The sequence below is a fragment of the Euleptes europaea genome, chromosome 3 (assembly GCF_029931775.1).
Source record: "Euleptes europaea isolate rEulEur1 chromosome 3, rEulEur1.hap1, whole genome shotgun sequence".
Classification (NCBI taxonomy): Eukaryota; Metazoa; Chordata; class Lepidosauria; order Squamata; family Sphaerodactylidae; genus Euleptes; species Euleptes europaea.
Window position 1 is genome coordinate 90,636,866 of NC_079314.1, and position 18,679 is coordinate 90,655,544.

At 48.0% G+C, this 18,679-nt stretch overlaps 1 protein-coding gene across 1 annotated transcript; it reads right to left on the reverse strand.

Moving 5' to 3' along the window:
- Positions 1-447: 447 nt before the first annotated feature.
- TAB1 (TGF-beta activated kinase 1 (MAP3K7) binding protein 1) lies at positions 448-17,849 on the reverse strand. The gene is made up of 11 exons (XM_056846389.1): positions 17,778-17,849; positions 15,391-15,527; positions 14,913-15,066; positions 11,930-12,016; positions 10,159-10,297; positions 9,301-9,414; positions 6,639-6,750; positions 6,392-6,536; positions 3,933-4,155; positions 3,469-3,625; positions 448-688 (listed from the first exon to the last, which is right to left on the reverse strand). The coding sequence occupies exons 1-11, from the start codon at positions 17,805-17,807 to the stop codon at positions 481-483; spliced, it is 1,506 nt and encodes a 501-aa protein (XP_056702367.1). The 5' UTR covers positions 17,808-17,849; the 3' UTR covers positions 448-480.
- Positions 17,850-18,679: the final 830 nt, after the last annotated feature.

Genomic DNA, 18,679 nt, shown 5'->3' on the forward strand with positions numbered 1-18,679 from the left:
AATCACAAAAATGAAGTGAAAAAGTGTCACATAAAAATGACGAGAAGCGATAAGTTATAATTTATTCTGTAAAATAGAGGTATCTTTCATGGAATTAAATCGGTATCATGATGAAGTATTTCCAGGACTAAATCTTGAGCAACAGCACACACAGACATCCCTTTACAGACATGGTCTTCTTCACAACAGTCCTGCCTGGTGACTGGAATACTAGAGATACAGGAAAGGTTCACAACACTCTCTAGTGCCCACAAGGTCTGCAGCATGGCAGGGGCAATACGAAAAGGGCTTGATGCAAATGCATGTCTCCTGACAAGCTGAGAAAAAAACTGTATCAGAGAGCAATCTCTCTGTACATTAGCCTTGTCCATAAAGGTTCATGCTTCAAGGCAGAATGGGATCAATTCGGTAATAAATTGGTCCTGCTTCACCAGGCTCCGTTTTCCCACCTTACAGAAGTTCACAGGAGCTGATCTTGGATTACGACACAGTCAGGGCCCCTGTTTCGCTGTGGTCCATGTTCCAGAGGCGGTAGAACTCTGCAAAGTCCACGTAGGGCTCAACACGCCCATCTTCATCTGGCTGGAGAGAGTGAGAGGGGCGGGAACGGAAGAGGCCCCCATCTGAGCTTGAGCTGCTACTCTGGGTATGAGTGTTGGTAGACTGGAGGGTCACGGTGGGGCTTTGACTGCAGAGATGGCCACGGAAAGAGAAAGAGAGGCACACGTTCACTTCAATCATCACAAACGACCCAGCAAACACCACGTGAGGTCTTCATATGCTCCAAGTAATATCCCTCACCCTGCCCCTACCTGTATCGTTATGGAAACAAAGTCAAAGTTGCTGCAATATATTCACAAGCCCAAATCCTGCAACTGGGCCATTTCACAGCCAAACCGGACTTCCTGATACATACAGTGGCAAAACACATTTGTTGCATTTATACTTTACATTTTCAGGTGTATATTGTTTAAAAAATTTAATGTGTGAAGACACCCTTACGACCCACGTAGTTGGAATAAATTATGTAAATCAGGAAAGGGTGCATACATTTACTTCATTAGCATTAATATGCAAAACACATAGGATTTCTTCAATGGTATTACCAAGAAGGAATCTAGGAAGGTTGAAACTGAGTCCTGATAGCGGGGCCAATCTCTGTGTATGTGGGTAGAAGACCACAGTCTATAACAAAAGAAGCTCCACCAAGCCTGCCATTAGCTAAAAAACATATTAAACATCTAAAACCTTTTTAAAAAAAAGAATAGGAAAGGGACATACTAGAATCCAGGCATGGGTATGCTAAGAAGTGGCGGACAAACAGATCTATAAGGAATAGGGAAAATTAATAGATAGGAAGGAATGGAAGTTTTCACCCAATTTTATCTCTATATGCAACATGTTTAATGTGGCTGTAATCCTCCTTTGTTACCCCACTCCTTGTGTTAATTACTTACTGTATATACTCGAGTATAAGCCGAGTTTTTCAGCCCTTTTTTTAGGCTGAAAAAGCCCCGCCCGGCTTAAACTTGAGTATATACAGTAATCTAAAACTGAGGAAGTTTCTTTTGGGAACGCAGCGGACGTCTCGCGTGGCCGGGCACAATCCGAGGAGAAGTCTCCATGGCTTCTCCCCTCCCCCCATACTCACACACGCAAGCACCCGGGTGCTGGGGCGGCCGGGCACAATCCGGGGAGAAGTCTCCATGGCACAATCCGGGAAGAAGTCCCCATATACACACACACGCAAGCACCCGGGCACGATCCAGGGAGAAGTCTCCACAGCTTCTCCCCGGCATCTCCCCCCCACACACACACACAAGAACCCGGCTGCTGGGGCGGCCAGGCGCAATCCGGGGAGAAGTCTCCATGGCTTCTCCCCGCCACCATATACACACACACGCAAGCACCCAGGCACGATCCAGGGAGAAGTCTCCACGGCCTCTCCCCGGCATCTCCCCCACACACACACAGAGAAAGGAGGGCGCCTCTGAGGGGGGGAAGGAGAAGTGGCATGGCAGACGTAGCCCCCTGTTCCGCGCCGGGCGGCAGCCGCGGTGCCAACCCAGTGTCCAGCCTGCTGTCAGCCAGGGGCGGCAAGAGCCGTTCGCTGCCCACCCCGTCGTCCGCCAAGCTGCTGCAGATGGCAGCGCCACCATGTGGGAGCGCGCCCGGCCACGGCTTCAGGCTGGTCACCCTCACCAAGCCCACCTTCTGCCACTACTCCACCAACTTCATCTGGGGGCTGGCCGGATACCTGTGCGAAGGTAATGCGTGTGTGTGTGTGAGAGAGAGAGAGAGAGAGAGAAAGACAGACCATCCAGTGCAGTGGTCCTCAACCTTTTTTTTTTGCTCCATTCCCCCCCCCTTTTCACCATTGTTCAGAATATAATTCCCCCCCTTTCCCCACCCTCGGCTTATACTCGAGTCATTCAATTTTCCCAGTTTTTGGGGGTAAAATTAGATGCCTCGGCTTATATTCGGGTCAGCTTATACTCGAGTATATACGGCATATTACCCCTGAAGGGCCTTTAGAAGAAATTCCCCAGTGATTTTCAAACTTTTATTCACAATTATAAAGGGAAGATATGGTTTTGTTTTGTTTTTTTGTAATTGTTTAATGAAAACTAAGAGTCCTGGCATTTTCCCAGTTATTGATTCATACCACATTTACAAAGGTTTAGGACCATGTAGCCCAGGGATGGGGAACCTTTTTTCCGCCAAGGGTCATTTGGATATTTATAACATCATTCGCGGGCCATACAAAATTATCAACTTAAAAATTAGTCAACCAAGCCCCAAGCAGGCAGCTGCCCCAGATGAGCCCCCCCCTGGCATGGGCAAGCAGGCAGGCGCACTTGCCCACCTGGTGGCAAAGGAATGGTCTGTTGCACCAGCCGGGTGTAGCCGTCTAGCTGCACGCTGTAGTTGCTCCTGCTCCTCATGGTCGGGGCTGGATTCTACAGCCAGCTCCTGCTAGCTCCGCCCGCAGGGATGAAATGAGGACACAAGAACTCCTCCCCCCTGCGCATTCTGGCCCTGTCTCCTTTAACCCCTCTATTGTCACCACTTCCGCCCCCAGCCCTCTTGTACAGAGTGAATACGTTTCTCCACGGTGGGAAAGGGTTAACACAGATTCTTGGGTGGTTTTAGCAGCTCCATAGCTAATGACTCTTCTACAAGGGGGAGGGGGAAAGGTTCCTTCTCGGCAAAACAAACTCACATCCGTCTTGAATAGAGGCTATTCCTATCTGCGGGAGGGGGCAGATCACCAGTTTTAGATCCTTCTGAGCTAGAGATCTGCCAGGACCCACGAAGGGCCAGACCAAATGATTTCGCGGGCCTTAAATGGCCCCCGGGCCTGACGTTCCCCATCCCTGATGTAGCCGATGCTACAAACGGGAAGAACTGCAACATGCCTCCAAAAGCAGAGGACAGAACAGCCACATCAGAGCTGGGGGTGCTTACTTTGTCAGAGTTGGCGTGGCTTCATCCAATGTGGAGCTACTGTGGGCACCGTTGACCATCTGACCTTGGGAAGGCATGACAAGGGACAATGTCACACTGGTTTTGCTCGTGCTCTGGCTGCTGGAGTACGGCACGGACACTGGGTAAACACGGCCTCCTGAGAAGTAGAATAAAAACATACAATGGCATGAGGAAGGGTGAGAAGTTTTGGGAACCTTAACACCTATGTCACGTTATGACTGACTGGCATTTCCCATGGACAACTACTGAAGACCTGGTTTGCAAAGCTCCCTCTTTCCAACATCTCTTGGCTTCTGCATCATACTGACTCAAGTCTCAAAGGGATAAGTCAGTTCCTTCAGAGCTATGAAAGGCCAACAATAGATCGCCACTGCTTGGATAGAGCCATCTCTACCTCCCTCCCTCGTACGAACACTCAGACACACTATTTACTTCACCCATACCTTGTGTTGGGGTCAGCATGGGCTGGCTCATCTCACCCAGTGGATAAGCAAAATTCCTCACTAGCAGCGTCATGTCCTCATGCCGAGAGCAGAACTTGGATCGTTCGCCGCCACTGGCATATGTATCGCAGTGAATGCGCTTCACCCGATCGACAACAGCCTGTGCTACAGAATCCAGTGACGTTTGCTTGGCAAACTCGGTGGCGATCATGGCTGCAATTTCCTGGAGAGAGAAGAGTACAGGAACATATTTTGGAATTGTTGCAAAGACTTCGGGGCCCTTTAGATACAGGCTGACTGCGTAGGGCCCGACCACAACACTGGCCCACAAGCGTGCACACACATACACTCCTCTATGCGAAAAAAGTACACAAACGGGGCCTACCCGCCCACATGGCTGAATTCTTTGAACATTCTTCCTGCTGTGTTCAAGCTACTCGCTAAGCGGGTCTTCACTTGGCTGGGAGAACTCCCACTTAACAGGGGATTACTGAAACAGGTAACCCAATATGACCTCTGTAGGGTACCTTTCTTAGGACCCTGGAAACAAAAGTTGTGCTTCAGGGGAGAAAGCATTCACAGGTCTCCTATGAACAACACAGCCAGCCCCAGGGCTCCACTAGCATCACCTTCCTCTGCTGTGAACAGTGCCGGACACAGAGAAAGAATGAGAAGAATCCCACATTGGTTTCTTTCTCCTGGACTGCAACTTCACTTGCCTACTCTCTCCCCTGCCAAATCACTGGAAAGGAGAACCTTGGAGTTGGACATGGGCTTTGCTTCACTGAAGAGGAAGGCCTTCAGAAACTTCTTTACCGCCTAGGTCCGTGTTGGCGAGCCTATGGCACGCGTGCCGGCTCCGGCACGCGAAGCCCTCTCTGCCGTCACGTGCGGCTCAGCCCCCACCCCCTTCCCCGCACTCCCCACTGGCCCAGCCCCCACCCCCTTCCCCGCACTCCCCGCTGCCCGGCTTTGAACCGCTCCGCACGGCTTGGCTTCTCTTTCTCTCTCCCCGCCTCCTTCTCCTCTTCTGCCACTGCCCGCGCCCCCCTTCGGCTCGCCGCCTCCTCCTCTTGCCAGGCCCTGCGGCACTTCCCTCCTGGCCCCCAACTTTCCCCACCCGCGGCCAGTCGCTCGGCTCGCGCCCCTCCCTGCCTACCCAACCCGCCCGCCCCCCCCCCTCCGGCCACCAGCAGCAGCCCCGACGAGCTGGGCAGCTCAGGCTGCGCTGCCGCCGCTCCGCCCCATTCTCTCCCCCCTCCTTCCCAAGCCAGGACTCGCTGCTCAGGCTTGTAGCACCTGCCGGCCGTCCGCGCATGAGCAGGGCGGCCAGCTGTGCGTCAGTCCCCGGCGCAGGCCCCGAGCTGCCAGCTTGGCTTCTCTTTCTCTCTCCCCCACTCCAACCAACCATCCTCCTCCCCCTACCTCGCCTCGGCTCTCCAAGCTGCGCACTGCTCTTGCTCGTCTGAATGGGTTACAGACCCGTGCGCAGCAAGGCAGGGAGATCAAGCTCCCCCCACCCCGTTGCAAATATTTTGGAATGACTGACTGGGGGGAAAGAGGAGAGGTCCCAACAGCAGCGTGTGGGGGGTGGTGGTGGAATACTCTTTCTACTCGCCCCCCCTTTACAACAAAGGGGAACCTCCCTATCGTGGCAATGTGATTTCCATCTACGGAGGGGGGTTAAATTAGGGTTGCCAACCACCAGGTACTAGCTAGAGATCTCCTGCTACTATTACAGCTGATCTCCAGCCCATAGAGATCAGTTCACCTGGAGAAAATGGCCACTTGGGCCGTTGGACTCTATGGCATTGAAGTCCCTCCTCTCCCCAAAGCCCACCCTCCTCAGGCTCCACCCCAAAAACCTCCCGCCGGTAGTGAAGAGGGACCTGGCAACCCTAGGTTAAATCCATATCTTTCTCCCTCTTCCCCCCACCCAAACCATCCTCCTCTTTCCCCCTCCCTCGCCAGCCTTGGCTCTCGGCTTGTCTGAATGGGTTACAGACCCGTGTGTTACAGACCAGCAGGCAGCGCAGAGCGGTTAAAACCCCCACCCCCTTCCCTGCACTCCCCGCCGCCCTGGGCGGGGGGAGTGCAGGGAAGGGGGCGGGGGCTTTCAACCGCTCGGTTCAAAGCCCCTGCCGCCAAGCTGTGCCCTGTTGGCACTTTGCAATAAATAAGTGGGTTTTGGGTTGCAGTTTGGGCACTCAGTCTCTAAAAGGTTCGCCATCACTGGCTTAGGTCTTCTCATGGGTCCTGGATTTTCTGCCTTTGTATCTATTCTACTGGCTCATTTCAGCAGCCACAGTGCTATCCAGAGCAAACAATAGGAATCAATAATGAACACTCGCCAGATTGCAGAGAGGCAAATTGTCCCTCGGTCTTAGCGCACAATACAGATCACGATCAATACAACAAAGAGCCCTGGGTGCAGTTTTAATTTGCTCTGCAGCTCTTACCTGATTGGCTTGCCCAGGCCCATGAGCTGCTTCCAAAGCTTTGTAGAGCCCTTCTGACATCAGAACAAGAAAACCCGTAACTCCATCTAGCGGGTACCCTCCATGAATTTCAGGCTCTGCTATGATCGGTTTGGATTTTGCAGCACTTCAAAACAGAAAGCAGCATTAGTGCTGAACAGAGGAAAGCAACAGAGGTGGAAGAACTTCCCTTCAAAGTAAAGGCTCCGGGCAGAAACCTTTGCCTCACCTGAGAAGTTCAATGTCACTGTAGCCATATTTGACCTTATAATCCCCAATGCGGCGAGTGCTCTCCTGCCCACATAGGGTTCCTACTTGCTTGATTTTCGCTGCGTCCAAACCTGCCAGATAGAGAATCAGCTAATTGACTTTGATGCATGTGCCAAATCCCTTGTATTTGCATTCCAGCACAGGAAACTGCCTCCAACCAAACAGACATGTCAACTGAGAAGGAAAATCTAATAAATAAAGGAAGATGGTGGGCTGAATGGAGAGGGGGGAAAAAAGAGCAGTAATTATTCATGAGAGCAATAAAGAAGATACATGCACTCAGGAGCAGCCATTTTTTCATCTCAGTACACACCCGATGTAACCTGAGATCTTTTGAACTGTGCACCAGCTAATGGTATTAGCCTGCAAAGAGCCTCCAGAAGCTATCTTAAAAAGGTAAAGGTCCCCTGTGCAAGCACCGGGTCATTCCTGACCCAAGGGGTGACATCACATCCCAACGTTTACTAGGCAGACTTTGTTTGCCAGTGCCTTCCCCAGTCATCTTCCCTTACCCCCAGCAAGCTGGGTACTCATTTTACCGACCTCGGAAGGATGGAAGGCGGAGTCAACCTTGAGCCGGCTACCTGAAACCAACTTCCGTTGGGATCGAACTCAGGTCATGAGCAGAGCTTGGACTGCAGTACTGCAGCTTACCACTATGCGCCACAGGGCCCCTATCGTAAGATAGTCACATTTTGCAAGACTTCAGATGGTCACATTTTGCAAGGCGGACTTTTCCATGCACTTTATCAGCCACGCATTTCCTCCCCCTCCTCTATCCTGAGAAAGAGTTTTGTGAAACTCTACAGCCATTTCCGCCCTACTTACTGGCTTGCCAGAAGCCTCTGATACGAAGCTGGACTAGCTGGAACCTTTGGTCTGAACTCTTCCTAATGTTATGCTGTTCACTCACCTTAACAGTACAACCCATCCAAAACAGGCTTTACATCTATTTCAAGTTGAACCGATACCTTAGACAACATTACTTCCACCTTGTCTGGATTAAGTTTCATTGACATTTTGGTGATCGCTGACCTCAGACTCGAGTTCACGAACTCCAACCTGCCTCTCTTCCCAGGATTTGAATGAAAGGAGCATACTGATGATATCTCGCCCCAAACCTCCACGTAACGTAAGGCATTTTATTTAATTCATTTATATCCAGCCTTTTTCCCCAACGGGGACCCAAAGCGGCTGACATCATTCCCCTCTCCTCCATTTTATCCTCAAAACAAGGCTGAGACGGTGTGACTGCCCAAGGTCACCCAGTGAGCTTCCATGGCATGAGTGCGAATTTGGACCTTGGCCTCCCAGATACTAGACCGACACTTGTATCTACTACACTGCACTGTCTCTCACTGTAAGTGTTAAACAGCATGGGGGACAAGAGGACCCTTGCAGTCTCACTAGCCAACAGCCATGGAGTGGCTCAGCACCCTCTTCTGGGACCCACCCTCTAGGAATGAGCAGAGCTGTCCAGTTTTTCCTTATAGATGAGGATCGGAAAACCACCTTAGTAGTCATGAAATATTTCGCTGCAGTGATTGCCTATAAGAGGCTTGGATCTTGATCTGTTCAAGACCTTTGAGTCAAAAGAACAGTAAGGTAAGAAGAATGACCACAGCTACTGAAGTAAGGAGCACTATTAAAGATTATAAAAGATCCCCCCCTACAGAACAGCTACTGCATAGCAGCCATGATGGTCACTATATAGCTCTACTTTATAATCCCTGTTTTAATCATACTCACAAAATTTCATCAAAGATCATTAAGGCTGAAGGGGAGCAACTGTTCCAGCGCAGTGGATACAAGCAATTGTACAGATTTTATTTTCTTAATTTTTTTTAAAAAAAATCTCATCTCAAGGGCTCTGAACCAGGTCTCATCGGATCCTTGTAGCCATTTAGCCAATCTGAAAAGTAGCTCAAGCTCAGACTCAGGGGCTTCCCCAAGGTTACCCAAGTCAACTTCATAGATGAGAAGCTATTTGCGTGGTCCCTGAGAGAGCTCTAAGAGAGGTGTGACTAGCCCAAGGTTACCCATCTGACTTCAAGTGGAGGAGTAGAGAAATCAGCCCAGTTTTCCAGATTAGCATCTGCCACTCATGTGGAGGAGTGGGGAATCAAACCTGGTTCTCCAGATTAGAGTCCACTGCTCCAAACAACCGCTGTTAAACACTACACCACGCTGGCTTATAAATAGATTTGTTTAGGACACACACATAATCACACACACACACACACACACACACACACACACACAAGGCATTCAGTCTGTTTTACATGTTTCTAATTGCTATCCATGCTGAGTCACAGTGACTAAGTAGGCTAAGTAACAGGATCAAAAAGAGATGACTTCCCAACCAATAATGGCAACAGACCCCTTCCCTCAATCATGTCTAATGTTCTGCTTTGAACTTCTTTCAGTGGTAGAAAGGGAAATCATCATAATATATTAATATCAGTATAATTTGGCTTGACCCTGCCGACCACAGAACCAGCTAGCAATAGTAAAGCTCTGCAGGGCAAAAGCCTACCAGAAAGACCGTACACTGGAAGCCCTTTCTCTGTTGATTCAGCTGAAAACCAAGAACAGTCTCTCCGGGCTTGCCGCTTACTCACCCAGCTGGGAAAATCGGAACAGTTCATCTTCATTTTCTGTGGTGTGGTCCATATTGAGTTGTGTCACTTGCAGCCCATCCACCGCAGATTTGCATAAGAGTGCACGGTTTGTTCCTGTGCAGAAGAAGTGCATGATACAAAGACGTAGGAAAGGGGCATGAGAGAGGCCACAGGAAAAAGACAGACACATGCCCTCAATGCAATCAGGGGCTGTGGCTCAGTGGTAGAGCATCTGCTTGGCATGCAGAAGGTCCCCGGCATCTCCAGTTAAAGGGACTAGGCAGGTAGGTGATGTGAAAGACCTCTGTCTGAGACCCTGGAGAGCCACTGCCGGTCTGAGTAGGCAATACTGACTTTGATGGACCAAGGGTCTGATTCAGTATAAGGCAGCTTCGTGCATTTTGGGGAGGGGCCATGGCTCAGTGGTAGAGCATCTGCTTGGCATGCAGAAGGTCCCAGGGTCAATCCCCGGCATCTCCAATTAAAGGGACTAGGCAGGTAGGTGATGTGAAAGACCCTTGCCTGAGACCCTGGAGAGCCGCTGCCGGTCTGAGTAGGCAATACTGACTTTGATGGACCAAGGGTCTGATTAAGTATCAGGCAGCTTCATGTGTTCACTCTAAGGCAGCACCTTGAAGCAGGGCATGCTTGGAAATACCCAAGACTCTCCCTCCCTTTCCCAGGAAGCTATATTACTTGACAGAAGTGGCGGCAGCCAGTTTCAGTGGCCCTTTAAGAATTCACTGAAGTATGTGTCTCATATACAAACAGAATGAAGGAGTCCAACTGCCTTCTTCAGTGATCAGTGCTGCACCGAGGAAATGCCCAAAATCAAAACAGTGCTGAAGAGGCACACACCTACATTGGCGATGTAAAGCTTGTTGTTCAGGATGACAGCCACAACAGCCATGGCTCCTCCAGAGATTTCCTTTTCTACAGCCTTCAACCGTTCCATGATTTTCTGGTATTGAGGCGGCAGCTGGTGATGAGGCACACCCTAGGACACAAAGTTATGGAACCCTGCTTAAAAATTATCCGTGTTCCAATCCTGATACATTCTTAGCACACTCTTGATACATTCTTGGTGCCTTTGGTACACACATCTCTCAACAACTGCTGTAACAGCAGACCCTGGAGAGAACGTATAAGGAGATATATTTCATTTACTGCATCTTAGTTGCTCATTTAATTGCAAATGGGTGTACATCCTCTTCTCTTTCAAGGCATACTTCTGGTGGAATGGGGATTCTAATTCCCTTTAGTGTAGCCTAGGGGTTGAATTTCATCAGGATTACTTAGTGGGGAAATACAAAGGTCCAGTTTTGTGTATATAGCGCAAAGTGACCAAATAACCCCCCTCTACTGATTATATCTTTCAGCTCTTGGGGTGCATCAACAGAGGCATAACATCCAAATCGCAAGATGTCATAGTTACGCTGCACACTGCATTGGTCAGGCCGCACCTGGAGTACTGTGTGCAGTTCTGGAGGCCTCACTGCAAAAAGGATGTGGACAGACTCAAGAGGGTTCAGAGGAGAGCGACAAGGATGATCAGGGGCCTGAAGACCAAGCCCTATGAGGAAAGGCTAAGGGACTTAGAATCATAGAGTTGGAAGGGACCACCAGAGCCATCAAGTCCAACCCCCCGCACAATGCAGGAAATTCACAACTACCTCCCCCCTCCACACCCCTAGTGACTAGAAGATGGCCAAGATGCCCTCCCTCTCATCATCTGCCTAAGGTCACAGAATCAGCATTGCTGACTGATGGCCATCTAACCTCTTCTTAAAAACCTCCAAGGAAGGAGAGCTTACCACCTCCCGAGGAAGCCTGTTCCACTGAGGAACAGCTCTAACTGTTAGAAAATTCTTCCTAATGTCTAGACGGAAACTCTTTGAATCAACCCGTTGGTTCTGGTCCGACCTTCTTGAGCAACAGAAAACAACTCGGCACCCTCCTCTATATGACAGCCCTTCAAGTACTTGAACATGGTTATCATATCCCTCCAGTCTTGACAATGTTTAGTCTGGAGTTGAGGGGGGACATGATTGCCCCTTTAAGTATTTGAAGGGCTGTCACTTAGAGGAGGGCAGGGAGCTGCTCCTGTTGGCAGCAGAGGATAGGACTCGCAATAATGGGTTTAAATTGCGAGCAGAACAGTACCAGCTGGATATTAGTAAAAAATTATTGTAAAAAACAATTTTTACAGTAAGATTTGTTTGACAGTGGAATCTGATGCCTAGGGAGGTGGTGAGCTCCCCCTCACTGGCAGTCTTTAAGCAGAGGCTGGACAAGCACTTGTCAGGGATGCTCTGGGCTGATACTGCATTAAGCAGGGGGTTGGAATAGATGGCCTGTATGGCCCCTTCCAACTCTATGATTCTCTACCTTCAGGAGCTAAACCAACACTGACGAGAAAAGATTTTAGCTCTTCTGTCATTAAGAGCTTTGAAGACCTCCGATAAGGAGCGCCAAATGAAGGCAGCAATTTGGAACATAAACACACTGGGAATGGGCCAAGCTTATTCCCCCTGCTTCAGGGCTCTCCCAGTAGACCTCAAGGATTCTCAGACAAAGAAAATATACAGTTAAGGCTCCCTGTTTCTTTAAGGTCAAGAAGATATGTTACCTCTGGTAGCTGGGATTGAAGGCTGGCCTTTTCTGCCAAGGCATCATCAATGGTCTCCAGGAAACTCCGCTCCACCACATCAAAAGCCTAACAGGGTCCAGAACAAGGTTAAATAAAAAACACCATTAAAACAAACAAAAACTGCACAATCAGCTACACTGAATTTATCAAATATATTTCCTCTTGCACGGTCCTTCACGACTACACAAGTCTCACAAACATTTTTAGGAGCTTTGACAATGAACCAAGAGTACCTCGTCCAAGCCAAAGGGAACTTTAATCACTGAAATTACTACCACAGTCCCATCTTCTCATTGTGCTAAAGCTTTCCATTTCTTCTACAGCTCATTATACTCCTGTTTGATCCAGCATGGCAAGGCAAACTGAAAACCTAATGCAGAACAGCCTGTACTGTACAATGAGAGCCAGTGTGGTGTAGTGGCTAAGAGTGGTGGTTTGGAGCGGTGGACTCTGATCTGGAGAACCGGGTTTGATTCCCCACTCCTCCACAAGAGCGGCAGACTCTAATCTGGTGAACTGGGGTTGGTTTCCCCGCTCCTCCACATGAAGCCAGCTGGGTGACCTTGGGCTAGTCACACTCTCTCAGCCCCACTTCCCTCACTGTTGTGGGAAAGGGAAGGTGATTGTAAGCCTGTTTGATTCTTCCTTAAGTGGTAGAGAAGGTCGGCTATAAAAACCAACTATTCTTCTTCTACTCTTTTGACAAAGGAAACACCAACACTTGGGGGGGGGAATGAGGAGAGAGTGTGAGGGTTGGTCTCAAGCTCAGAAGGACTATTGAGAGTTCCCTGCAACTAGAGACTCTTAAATCTGACTCAGGCCATCCCTCACAGTAAGGGAAGCTGTACAATAGAGGTAAACCACCTTTCATAATTATAAAGATATACATTAAGTCAAGATTCAGATCAAATGATCAACAAAGAGCTGGTATCAGAAATCCATTTGCATAACTGAAAACATGCAACTTAACATTACTGATAATTGAGTTGGTGATTAATAATCCATAAAGTTCCTGCAGCTCTAACTTAACACTGGCTGTTGCGAGTTCTTGATTAGGAAGTAGCACACAGACATGAAGTCTCACAATAAATTTACACAGGAACACCCTGGGCAATTGTTTTAGCGCATTGCCATAAATGTGTCCATTGTGAGCATCTGGATTCTTGGCAACTGTTCACCTCTAGCATTTCCCTTTCTGTAAAAACATCTCCAAGAAGCCCTTTATAAAATCTTTGTCTGCCGTTTCCTTCACATTTTGGTCACTCCAGCATTGCAACCTACTCCTACAATATACCTTAATGCAAATATTTCTCTTTTTGTCAGTATTTTATATCAAAAGTTGTGCACTATCCATAAATTTCATATCTAATATTTGATTGATGGCATCCAGTTATTTGCAAATCTATTACCTAGATAACTGTTTCTTTCCCTCTTAAGTCAACTTTGTTCTTTTTTTAAAGAGCCATATTTGGTTTCCTCCCAAGCCACATTTGGCTCTGGCAACAAGCAGTTAACACACCTTTGTGTTACAAAACAACAACAAAAAACACTCAATACTATTTAAGATGCTGGCTTTGACCTAAACAGTTCTGAAAGATCTGGATCCTACATACTTCAAGGACTGTTTCCTCACCTATGTCATGTTATGGTTTTCAGAATGGGCTGACAGCCTGCCGGTCTCACTTGTATATACTGTCCTCAGCTTTGCATATGTTCTCTGGAGACCCTCATCTATGTGGCAAGGATAATTTTTAAAAATATATTTATATATTCATCATATGTAATTAGGGAATTTTAAAGGCTGAGTATAATGTTGCAGCCTTTTTTCTTGGTACAAGAACATGCCGAGACTGCAATATAAACCAGTTTAACACTAAAGCTTGCTCCCCAGGTTATTGTGGGAAGTGCAGTGAGGGGCTTGGGGCTCGTGTTGTCAGCAACATCTCAGCACTTCATTTTTCAGCATTCCTTCAGAAAAGCCATCAAGTTAATTCAGGGCCATAAAGCCCATTCTGACAGCATGCGATATTCATTTATTGTTAGAGTTTATATACCACCTGTCACTCCCACCCTTCAAAAAAAAAAAACCCTCACACGGCCGTTAGCAGATAAAAACCCACATAATTAACAAAAAATAGAAACACGGTTTCAACTGCTTGAAATAATCATTAAAAAACAAAACATTACAGTTCTAAAAGTATCACCCAAAACTCATCAGCAGAAACACCAGCACAGCTAAGCTCAAGTGTCAAAAGCCTGGCAGAACAACAACAAAAAAAGTCTTCAACTACCAAGAAGCCTTTGTTTCTGATGGATACCAATCCTGCATCCTACTGAGAAGACAGCCCGAGAAGGGCGCAATTACCGGATCTCAGAAAGCAGGAGTAGTAGAGATACCTGGGAGTAGAGATGTGAATGTACGGTTGGGGGTGGGTGGGGGAGAACAGAAAAAAATGAGGAACGTTTTTGTTTTGTTTGACTTTCTTTTCCAATGTTTCCCTTGGGAAAACTGGGAAATTTAGGGGAATGCTAAAAAAAAAACTACAATGAAATATTCTCTCTTTAGGAAACAGCTACGTGCTTTTTAAGACGAGCTTTTACACCTTCAAAATGGATAGTATCCAGATTTATTTACGTTATTTTTAAGTCTGCCTTTCCCACGGAGACTCATGGAGGATTACACAGTGTAAGACAGTACAATCAACAGAATAAGTCATCTGATAAGCAAATAACAGTTATCCATAAAACAACTCAGCACTAACTAGACAACCCCACTGTTGACAGCAAGGACAATATAGAGATGCACAGTGTGGTGGATTCATGGCACCCATCTGAGGATGCCACCAGATTGTGCTTTTTGCTACTGACACACTGACCCACAACACAGATCCTCCTCTTGCTTGGGCTGCAAAAGAGAGGCACCAGTTTATTCCTGATATCCTCACAGACGGAATTCAAGTACCTGCAGCAGGACTTTGCGCACATCTGCATCATCGTGATCAGCATTCAGCTGGCCCAGCAGGAGCTCCGCAGAGAGCCTCTCTCCCACAAAATTGGTGATCCGGTTGCCATCATAGCCGTTGAAGACTCCATAGAGGTAGCAGTTGTTTTCACTCCTGCCAAAAGAGGTCAGGGTGGCAAGGATAAGTCAGGGTCATTCACCATGTAGTCTAAGAAAAGCAACCGGACCCACAAGGCCCTGCAATACATATGAGCAGGTTAAAGTGAACTTGTTAGAATTAATGGGTTGGATCCAGATTGGGCTGGCTTCAGAACCCCTTCAGGAGGGACTCCTATTTCCCAGGAGCACGATTTTGTGCTTATCAATGAGTTTCAATGGGAGATAGGACAGGTCTGTTCCACTGATGGAATACTTACTCTGGATTCAACCTGCTAAGATTGTCACTAAACCATTCCACCCCCTTCTGTAGGCAACTCACCTGAATTTCAGCCAATTATCCTCCAAGGGGTGGGTTTCTGTTCCTTTTCCATCCGCAGTGTACGAACGGTTAGGGGACGAACCCACACCTGACAACTGGCAGACGGGCAAGTCATCTGTCCAACTTGGTTGCTGTTCCTGAGTAACAACAGAAAAGAGCTTCAATACCGTTTTTAGCAAAGGCGTGAATAATGATCACGCCGGTTGAGATATCCTTTCGGTTTACTCACTTGTGCCTCTCATCCTGCCACTACTACGTTACTCCTACTTCCTCACCTTCCATCACTCTCAATGCACACACCCCGCCTTGAAATTAAATGCACACACAAAAGTCAACTAGTTGTTTCTGAATATGTGCAACTTGAGCAGGTCCTAGAAAGCAAAATTGGATAAGGTCCACGCATTTTAATTAGCAACACTGGATAACAGATCTCAGGCTTTCCTACCTTAGTTCTCCGAGCATAACTTGGGTATTTGTGGTGCATAATATGAACAGCTATTGACATAAACTACAAGGGAACTCATACCATCTGTCTAAGCATAAAAATGGCCATCTGCCATTCCATAAAACTCTGGAGATGTTAGAGACCTTCCAGATATTATTTTCTACATAGGTTTCATAGGGAGGACCTCATAGAATAGGGACCTGCCCACAGGTTTGGAGTTGCTGGCTTTACCTGACAGCTACTTCTGCACTGACCCCGATAGTATGTTTGGATCAGGAGTGACTGACACAAGGATTGGTCTGATTCACTTTATTAATGCATCATGCCAGCATGTCATCCACAGTGCTGGGGAAAAAAGAGACTGCTTCTCAAACAGGGTTGCACAACTTATTACTCTACAAATTGAACACAGCCCACTTTGTGCTGTACTCTGCCAGATACTTGACACACACACCGTTTTTGAACAAAGTCACAGAAAACTAGGTTTCTCTAGTCCACAGCGCCAGCCCTCTTCTCTTAATGTGCCAGCAAAACTGCAGTGATGGACCCACCCAACCTAACCCCACCCCTCAACATGCTGTCTACATGGATAACTTTCCGAAAATCTGAATGCCAAGAAATCCACCTCTCTTTGCTCCTTATGGGTGCCTCTGTGAAACTAACTGCAAGCACAAACCTCCTCCCTTGAGGAAATTAATCCACTCATCTTACAGTCACCAAACCCAAAAGCACCTGAGAAAATATTGTCAGGTGAAGCTTTCCTTCCATTACAGAATGACAGTTGCAGGATAAGCTGCATTTGGGGGCACTTCCCTGCTCTATGCCATTCTTAAAAGTACACTTCACTGCCTGGCGTTAGCAATCTTATGCATATCCTATGCCCTGTAAGCTATCTGGGAAAGGGGATCAGCAGAAGACAAGAGTTCCGGCCTTTGCAGAGGCAATTTCAGCAGGTGCCGCTTTTCTCAATCCCCCCATCACAATACTGCACCTACCAAAGTACCCTACGCAACTCTTATAACTGCAGGTAGGGGCATCACTTTATTTTAGAAGCTAAAATGACTAAACTGAGGCTATCGTATTTTGGCCACAATATGAGAAGACAAGAGTCACAGGAAAAGACGGTCATGCTAGGAAAAGTTGAGGGCAGCAGGAAAAGAGGAAGACCCAACAAGAGATGGACTGACTCAATAAAGGAAGCCACAGCCTTCAATTTGCAAGATCTGAGCAAATTGCTGTCAAATTGGTTCTTGTAGGTTATCCGGGCTGTGTGACCGTGGTCTTGGTATTTTCTTTCCTGACGTTTCGCCCGCAGATGCGGCAGGCATCTTCAGAGGAGTAACACTGAAGGACAGTGTCTCTCAGTGTCAAGTGTGTACGAAGAGTAATATATAGTCAGAAAGGGGTTGGGTTACTCTTCCTACACCCTTGACACTGAGAGACACTGTCCTTCAGTGTTACTCCTCTGAAGATGCCGACCACAGCTGCTGGCGAAACGTCAGGAAAGAAAATACCAAGACCACGGTCACACAGCCCGGATAACCTACAAGAACCGACGAACTCTGACCGTGCAAGCCTTCGACAAGGCTGTCCAAGACAGGACATTCTGGAAGACTTTCATTCATAGGGTCGCCATGAGTCGGAAGCGACTTGACGGCACTTGATGGCACTTGACACACACACAAGGGCATCACTCTTATAACCTGAAGATTGGGCGCACACACCTTTCCTTGCAGAGACAAAGCAACAGGATGGTTTCTTTCATACTCCCCCTACCCACAGCTGTCTAACAGGGTCTCTCCCCGCGCCCATGTTCCCTACACATGAACCGGCCCTCCCTCTGAAAGGAAGGCTCAAGCACCCCCAACTTCTCCTTTGAATCTGGGCGTTCTCTCCCCTATGAGTCCTCCCGCCTCCCCAGGGAAGGGGCCGGGTTGCTCACACTCTGCAGGAGACTCCTCCTAGCCGCCATCTTTATGCGGAAGCGACATCCTCCGCCCGTCGCTGGCGAAGGAGAGGCGGCGAGACAGGAGGAAGAAAGGCCAAGAGCGTCCTTTGGCGTCGCCCGCGGAAGATGGCCTGAACTCAATCACAGCGCCACCTGCAGGACGGAGGGAAATACCGCCGGTCAGGGACGAGCCCGCTTGGGAAGGGTGTGTGTGTCGTTCTGGCGATCCCATTGACGGGCAGAAGTGGGAAATGGGAGCGCGTCCAGAGCCATTTCGGTGGGGTTTTTTTTGAAAAGACGAATCCCTTAAGAATTGTGGAGGGGAGGACCTGAAATGCTAAAACATGGGACTTGGGCTTTCCAGCTTCACGGTTTGCATTGCCGTCGTTTTTTCTCTGCTGTGCCTTTAATACGAATATGCAAGGCAGAAATTAAACAGGTGCAGCTCTCAGGCGTGCGGCTTCCGTCTGTCGTACAAGCATGGAGCTTTTCGAGAAGGAGATCGCAGTTTTATTTATAACTGACGAAGTATCTCAACTGTGACCATACCGTTTAAAAACACTTACGCATACGCCAATACTCTTCTCCTCTATTTGCACAATGTATTTTTTTTTGTATTTGTCCAACATAGTGAACATATGTAAACTTTCAATACGTGCAAATGTATCTACTTCATTTTTACCCAGCCTTTCTTCCCAATGGGGGCCCAAAGCAGCTTCTCCTGTCCTCTTTTTGATCCTCACATCAACCCTGTGAAGTAGGTTAGGTTGAGAGTGGGTGACTGTCCACAAGGGCATCCAGTAAGCTTCCATGGTAGAGTGGGGATTCAAACCTGGCTCTCCCTAGGGTTGCCAGGTCCCTCTTCACCACCGGTGGAAGGTTTTTGGGGCAGAGTC

Coding starts and splice junctions, on each gene's coding strand:
- TAB1 (XM_056846389.1), bottom strand. CDS start 17,807: ATGGCGGCTAGGAGGAGTCTCCTGCAGAGT. Junction 9,415..10,158: donor GCTTTACATCGCCAATGTAG/GTGTGTGCCTCT, acceptor TCTTCTGCACAG/GAACAAACCGTGCACTCTTA. Junction 689..3,468: donor GCCACGCCAACTCTGACAAA/GTAAGCACCCCC, acceptor CCATCTCTGCAG/TCAAAGCCCCACCGTGACCC.